Source organism: Heliconius melpomene, chromosome 7, assembly GCF_056956725.1.
Source record: "Heliconius melpomene rosina isolate 202511_hmr_F chromosome 7, ASM5695672v1, whole genome shotgun sequence".
In the NCBI taxonomy this organism is placed as follows: domain Eukaryota; kingdom Metazoa; phylum Arthropoda; class Insecta; order Lepidoptera; family Nymphalidae; genus Heliconius; species Heliconius melpomene.
In genome coordinates, this window is record NC_140395.1 from 6999284 (window position 1) to 7007573 (window position 8290).

Below are 8290 nucleotides of genomic sequence, written 5' to 3' on the forward strand. Positions count from 1 at the left end.
TCTGACATGCAAGCATGACAGACATATATGTCTAAGTTATTTCAGCTCCTGCTACAGCTTAAAATATTTAAATATTATAATATAAAACAAAAGAAATCTTAAGTGTCGGTAGAAAATCAATCATTGTCAGTTTAATTGTTGTTTGAAAGAAGTAATATTTTGATATTACTATGTACATTTGTATTGTAATATGAAATAAATATAATATGCACATCGAAATAAATTTAGGAGACTTCTGTGCTACAATATGTCAACTGTCAAATATAGCACTGCAATGTGTCAATGTCACTGTCAATGTCAAAATGCAGGCGCTTTTCATGTGTTATAAAAAGTTACTAATTTAAGCGGGAAGACATATTTGGCCCTCACATACTTGAGGTTACACGTGTTGTAGTCGATGTGATTTGTTACTAGGTTGTTAATAGATCATTATTAGCAAGTTATAAAATAATTTAAATGTTTTAATTAATAAATAATGTGAATTGGTTAAAAGAGCTGCTATAATTAACACTGAGTAAATACCTATATGTGTTTTCGAATGTTGTTGGTGTTTTATATAAGTTTCTAGTTATTTATACTTCAGTTTATAGTTATTTAGATTTTTAATAAATAAGATTGTATTTGGAAAATTAGTGTTGTATAGTTTTATTTTCATATTTCACTTCTGAAACCTAATTATATATTTACGTACTTAAAAAAACTTAATAATATAAATCATTCACTGAGAATGAGCTAAAATATATAAAAACATGTTTTAGCTCATTTACCGTCCGTATAAATGTACATTTTTTATTACTTGACTCTTATTAAAAGCAGCAATTCTCTGTGATGTATTTGTATGTAAATAATCAAAATATCACACACCCAAACATCCGTTCGGTACTAACTCACGAGTGAGGAGTGAAACTGAATATACGTCAAACGTGTAAGCACGCGTGGGCTTGATGCAAACTCCCTTTGACCTGAGTTCAAAAATCAACACTGGCTTGGATCGACAACAAGCTCGCAACGCAACGCTTTCACAAGCGTATAAGCGAGGTATAACATTACATTCATAGATTATAAATTTTAAGATTATCTGCGATAACTTTTTTGACACACAAATTTTTTTGGTACATCTGTAACTAAATTGTGTCCGTTGACTTTTGATTTTATAACACGAACGAACGGTGGAAGTTTTAATTGAGAAGTACGAAAATAGTAAAGAAATTATTTTATTTTTCAATATTATAAATCTATATCTAAAGTTTGATTAATATATGTGATATAATGTGGGAAAGTCCTATAGCATCAACTTCCGCCAGCCCAACTAGTAGATTAAGTGTTGGCGGGAGCAACTCGTCAATACGAAAGCGAAGTTTAATTCCACAAATTCGATCAAATAAATTAAAAGATGAGGTATTTAAGGAATCTTAGTACTTTAGTAATTCTGAGTTAATATTATATAATATTATAATCGAAACTTTATCGGAAGCTAAAGCGTATTTTATAGTAAATATTGACTGATTTCTTTTACTACCTTCGTTATTTAAGGAATGTAATGATGATGAAGCGGAGCGATCATCACTGGTGGCCTCTGATCGAGTGGCGGCAACATCCACCCCACTAGCTTCTCCTCGTAGGGGTAGAGATTCTATGTCGTCTTCCCCACAGAAAGAACATTTTCAAGGATGTTTAAAACTTTATGCAGAAAATGTAAGTTGCTCTTTATTTCTTTAATTAGACAATTCATTTGTATAATAAAAATTATTCTATATTTTTTATTTTCTAGAAAATAAACAAAGACAATGCATGGAATCTGCAACTTATTGACTTTATGACATCTATGTTAAGGAGACATGATGCTCGAATGGACAATTTACAAACTGCTTCTACTGTAATAGATGCGTCGGCCAGGATCTACTCATTTAGAGTGGATGCCATTCATTATGATGTACTTAAAATAGCTGGGGGACTCAGTAAAGCTGCTCAGGTAATGATTTAAAATTATATATATTTACAAGCATTACACAATTTAAATGTCTTACTAATATTGAGTACAGCCACTCAATATGTCCTGAAAATTATGTGGAAAGTGGAGTGTTTTAATACTTAAGTTTCCTCTGTTTAACCTGCTGTATGTAGGATAAAGGTTGTAGCTAAAATATCTTTACATATTGAAATTTCATGCTTAGGACTTAAATGTGAGGCCCATTGTTGTGCACACTTCTGCAACTGTAAACACAACAAGTTGTGGGTTTCAATTTCCACTCCATTATACAAAATATTTAATATTTTCTTGTTTTGGTAATTATGCAAAGTGCAGTGTTGATTTTAGCCACTTAACATGCCACATCTCCAGAATGCAGTTGAAATGGGGAACAAAGTGACTTAATGGGATTGGAGTGTCTTTACACTAAGTTTCCTAACACTTACCTTTTGCCTACCCTGCTTTGTGGGGAATACAATGTGAAGCTAAAAAATATTTTGACTTTGTACTTAACAAAAGAACAACACATATCAAAAGATGTCATTTTATAAATTTATATAGTCTAAGAGGGGTAAGAAAGATGATGATAATGCCAGTCCAGACGATGCACCAACAGAGGGTGATGCAGCAGCTCCTAAAAAGAAGAAGAAAAGATCTAAAGGAGCTATTGCAGCTAACCCTGAAATACTCAATGGAGATTTTGATGCTAATGATTGTATTGGTAAGTTTTGTTTATAAAAATAATATTTTGCGATAGATATACATTTTATTATTTTTATATATATAGCAGAGTTGTCAGAGAGAACCTTATATCAAGAGACTGTTCTCTCAATTCTGTGTGAATATATTTTTTCCTGCCTGGATTTTATTTTGTCGCATTGGAAGAAGAAAATAATTCATTCCCTTCCAATGAGAATCAAATCTACAACCATAGTCTTTTGCCATACACTCTTATCATTTGTGTACTTTGAGGAAAAGTTTTCTTTTATTACAAAGTACATTTATGATAATAACATGTCTGGTGTTTTTATTCTTGTTTATAGTAATCTTTGCCAAATGGAAAATTGAAACTTTTCTTGTAAGAATGAAATGTGTGAAATGAATGTGTATAGCTTATTTACATTCATTTACCACAGAAAAGCTTTTTTAAAAAATATATTTTCATGTTATTTATAATTTATGGGTTAAAAATTATTTTATTGCAGATCCTTTCTTTGAAAGGTTGGCAGCAACAACTGGAGATGTGACATCATCAAACAGAGCCTTCAATGCAACTTTGCCGATACATGATGAAAGTTACGCTTTAATATTGAGGTTGGTTTTTCATATAAAATTTAAATAATTAAATAACTATATGTGACCGTCAGGGCCCAGGACACGGGTGTCTATAAGCGCGACAATTGTGGTTCAATTTACACTTGGAGGAAAGAAATATTTAACATTTTCATTTCCTCACTCCAATAATTTCTGCTACTCAACACACAATGCCTTAAGAATTTGATGGCAAAGGAGGGGACACAAGTGTCTTAACACTACATTCCCAGATTCCCTCTGCTTACCCTGCTGTGTGCAGTATACAGTGTGACGTTAAAAAAGAATGACATCCTCACTTATAGCCATCTTAAATAAAAAAAAAAAATACAAATATCAAAGGCAAGCCTTCTTGCCTGAATATACATTGCATATATGCAATGTTTAAATTAAAATTATATTTTTCTGTCCTATTGGAAAAAATGTGGTACTCTATATAATTCATTTTACATTCTTTCTGAAACGGGCCAAAATTATTTATATGGAAGAAATATGTAAACATATATGTATATAAAAAAATTAAATAATCACATTTCAACATTATTGCTTTGTAAAAAAAAAGTACACATATATAATTTATGTGTAGAAAAGTAGTATACATATTGTTTTATGTCAATTTTCAGAACTGATGACCAATTCCTTGAACCTATCAATGAGAATGTTTCAGAAGAATTGGAATTAAAAGATAACATAACAATACCTGTAAAATTACTGCCTCCTTTCCTTGAAACTGATCATATTTGTGAACCTTTTACTGGCTTCTCTATAAGCAACTGGGACCCTGAAACTGAGGATTGGTAAGTATTTTTTAATAATATGGTAAATTTTTAAAAAATAATTTTAACAAATTTTATTTGACTGGATAAAATTATTTAGAAGCTTGTAAATTTGTTTATGTAATGGGATTTAAATCCATGATCCTATAAGAAATTGTTGATCACACCACATCACCAATAAAGCCACTCATTCTCTGGGATGGTCAAAAAACTTCATTTGTATGTGTTTTTTGTTTTTATATATTCTTTTTGAATCTCATTTTATCGTATATATATTTATTTATTAGTACTGTAAATAAAACTACTACTGTAAAAAGACAAAGCATAGCATTAAGTTTTGCCATTCAAGATTTATTGTCTTTCAAATTGGGTGGTGCATAGGAACAGTGTGCGATCGTACTAGGTTACCTATACCTATACCTTGCTATATGCGGGATACAGAGTAAAGCTAAAAAACTATGTTTATATTTCAGTGAAAATCGAGTCACAAATTGGGTTGAAGAGAATAGGTTAAACTTATCACAGCAAGCTCTTGCTTTTGATGTGAATGCTGAAGTAGAACCTATTCCTCAGGATGAGGGACAAAATGATTTGTTTGGTGAGTGTAAAATATGTATATATAGTACATATAAATAATGATTAAAAAAATATATAAATTATTAAATTTGTTAATTTCATGTATTATTTAATTTTTGAAAGTAAAAACCATAGATCGATATTAAATTATTTTTTTATTCTAATAATTAAATTTACGCTTAACCTTTATATTATACTGTTATAGTATATTTTAAAGAGTTATTGCATTTGTGTGACTATTATCATTGAGATGATTTCAGTTTCAATGCCTATTTTGGAGTAATAAGTTATTTTTATAATTTCGCTGTTTATGTGCCTGCTCCGTCTCATATTCCGTCTATGTGTAACATATGCAATACTTCCAGAGGATGAGCCGCTGGCGGGCATATCGAGCGACGAGGAGGCGGACGGGGCGTTGGCGGCGTGCGTGGCGCGTCTGGTGCCCGCGCGGCCGGCGCTCAACGACCTGCGCCCCAGCGCTCCGCACCACGCGCGCCTCGAGTACTCCTACTGCGGCATCGTGTCCGCGTGGGCGGGGCCCTCGCACTGGCGGTTCAAGGGGGACCGTGGTATGGGATATGTGATTTTTTGTGTTTATTGGCTTAAGCTGTTTTTGAGATATTGTAGAGGCTGAACTGATTGGGTCTTTACTTTTGAGGAGCGTATAAGATAAGGAAAAGCGATGCTACACTAGATAGGGCAATGTTGTACAGGCTGTGTTTTTTTTATTGGCTTAAGCTATTGTTGAGATACTGTGAAGCCTAAGCTTGGTTAGGGTCTTTGCTTCAATGTTTTGTTTATTTTTTATTAGTGCCACTCAGTAGATCATAGCTGAGCTGTTGTCTTTTTGTTTTTTTTTTGTGGACATAAGCTGAAAGAGCATTTTTATATATTTGTGAAGCATTAGATTCTGTCACCCAACACGTAACATCTCCATAAAGTTTTGTAGAGGGTTGGGAATATAGTGTCTAAACACAAAATTCCCTCTGCGTATTGTTTTATTTTTTTTTAATATTTGTCAACATAAATTCTTAACACTAAGGAAATTAAACACTAGGTTCCGTCTGCCTACCTGATTCGATATATATTTTTTTCTCAATATGACTCTCGTATATTAAATCGTAACGCAATATCATAATTGCTATTTATGTTTAAACAGCATCAAAAATGTCCGAGCGATCGCAATCTACAGGCAGACTGAAAACAGAAGGAAAAAAACCACCTCGTACAAAAAAACAATTAGATTTTCTAGGCGCAGGCCTTGCTTTCGACGCCAAAAATAATAATTTGCCGGACTTCGAACCCGCACAACCTGCCAAGATAATGATCAGCCGAAAGACTTTGGCCACTGGGCATACATGGAATGAAGCAAACTATAAAACTCCTATTGATAGGTATGCTATTTTTATATACATATTACTAATACATTGATTTATATATCAAAATAATAAGATATTTAAAGTATTTTCAACTCAAATTCGAGTACGACTACTGCGACTCGATTTCGTGAATGGGGCGTGTGCGGTGGTGTCATTCTTAACAAATGACGTTTTATTTAGTTTGAAAAAATAACTTTTTCATTTTTGCCAAAATCTCTTTTGTTTTAATTATAGAGTTCTTAAAACTTTGCTATCATTTAAAGTGGTGATGACAAAAACACTCTGTATATGTATATTTTCTACACAAAAAAATATTATTATAGAAAAAGTAGAAAGAAAAAAACAAATATATAACAAATAACAACACATGGAATGATAATTATTGATTGAATTGGTTCCTTAGCTTGTATTCATCTAATTTCTTGATTGATTATATTTTATATAAAATATGTAAAATGTACATATAATCTATATATAAATATTATTAATTTTTAAGTCGTATATATTTATAATTAAAATAAAATAATTTTCAGAGGTCTAGACGAAACTCATTTTCGTAAATTATTTCTACGTCGCAATGTATTAATGATGCGAAAGCAAGACGAACAAAAACAGAACACTGAGCCGCTCACAGTGGAGGAGAATAAAGAATATGATTATAATAACGAAAATGATGCTTCATATTGCCCAAATCATGTACCGGTTTGTATTGGTTTTTTTTGTTCACGTATCTCGCGTATAGCAGGATAGGTAGAGTGAACCTAGTGGTAAAACACTTCGTTCCCTACGCACTGATCTATTTTAGAGAAATGGCGTGTTAAGCAAAGCAGCGCTATTCTTTTGTGACCAAAGCGAAAAAATGGAATTATTAATTAATTAGGTAATTCATCTGTGTCGACATTAAACCCGCAATGGTCCCGCTGCCGCTGCGACAGCCTCGATGTAAAATTATGTCAATCAATCAGCTTCACGCTGTGTCCCAATATAGCAGGGAAAGCAGAGGAAACCTAGTGAAAAGACACTCCGTTACCCACTTTTCGCCAAATTTTTCAAGGCATTGCGTGTTGAGTGGCGGAATTCAACACCGGGCTTTTGCGGTGGTGTCCGAGCGAAGAAATGAAAATAATAATAAATAATAATTCATTCCCTTAAGTGGAGATCAAACCCACAACCGTCACACCCTTGTGCCTCTGCGCCACAACTGCCTCTTTGATTGTAATCTACTCATTTTCGTTTAAGAAAAACTTGTACAAAAACTTTTTCATAATCCATAGACTCCCTTATATTTTAATTTTTTTTTTATATTATACATATAATCTGTTTATCAATCTGTGTAATATTTATAATTTTCAATAAGGATGGAGACGACTGGGCCAATGAGGATGCGACTGCGGCTGGAGCTCTACATGATCAAGTGAGAACTGCGGAATCAGAGGAGCTTGGAGATATGTTGGAACCTCCTACAAAGGTGGGTTAAAGATTAACGTATTGTTTTATTATTCGCTAAACAAACATTGTTTAACGGCGTTTACTTCCCCTCCACAAAGTTTTTAATGAAGTGAAATCAAATACTTGATTTTTTAACATTTTCTTCAACAGGTGGCTAAAATCTTCATTCCTTACGCGATGCGAGCGAAGAAGGTCGATATGAAGCAATTAAAGCACTGTACTTGGAAAATACTCACAGAAAAATCTCCACAAGGGGAAAGGGAAGATGTCACACCAACTACTTTCTCCAATATTTATTCAAGATTACCAAATAAATTAACGCCTAATATGCGAGAATCACTCAGTGTACCACTAGCTTTATTATCTGTATTGCATTTAGCTAACGAAAAAGGACTTGTATTAGAGAAAAGAGATGATCTTAAAGATTTTGACATCGTAGGCCTTATTAAAAATTCCCATTCAGAGGAATGATGTTATCATTTTTAAGCTCTGTTAACGACAAAATTTGGCGTTATTTCGCCACTCCGCACACAATGTTTCTAAAATTAAGTTTCGTTCTAATAACTATTGATAATTCTGTCATAGCTGTGTATCGATTTTTTAAGTGTTTGTTTTTTGTATCTTTTATTGCAAATAGAGTATAATATAAAAGGCCGAGTTTTATTATAAAGGAAAATATTATAGAAAACGTATAAAAATTAGGGTCCCAGGGGTGAGTTGTTCAGTGAGGTACTTCGTTAGGGAAGAAAATAATAACATGTAAGAAAAATTCTAAAACCAAATCTACAGCTTACTTCAGGGCGGCCACGACTCATCGACTGTACTGTACA

At 32.8% G+C, this 8290-nt stretch overlaps 1 protein-coding gene across 2 annotated transcripts; it reads left to right on the plus strand.

Moving 5' to 3' along the window:
• Positions 1-821: 821 nt before the first annotated feature.
• LOC146537542 (condensin complex subunit 2-like) lies at positions 822-8111 on the plus strand. 2 transcript variants are annotated; one of them, XM_085187980.1, is made up of 12 exons: positions 822-1038; positions 1534-1695; positions 1772-1972; positions 2531-2690; positions 3175-3283; positions 3904-4077; positions 4530-4654; positions 4998-5201; positions 5792-6026; positions 6545-6713; positions 7369-7479; positions 7611-8111. In XM_085187980.1, exons 2-12 carry the CDS (start codon positions 1636-1638, stop codon positions 7929-7931), a joined length of 1869 nt encoding a protein of 622 aa, XP_085044106.1. In that variant the 5' UTR covers positions 822-1038; positions 1534-1635; the 3' UTR covers positions 7932-8111. The 2 variants fall into 2 exon arrangements, with proteins under 2 accessions (XP_085044106.1, XP_085044104.1); XM_085187978.1 differs by lacking the exon at positions 822-1038 and adding an exon at positions 1115-1398.
• Positions 8112-8290: the final 179 nt, after the last annotated feature.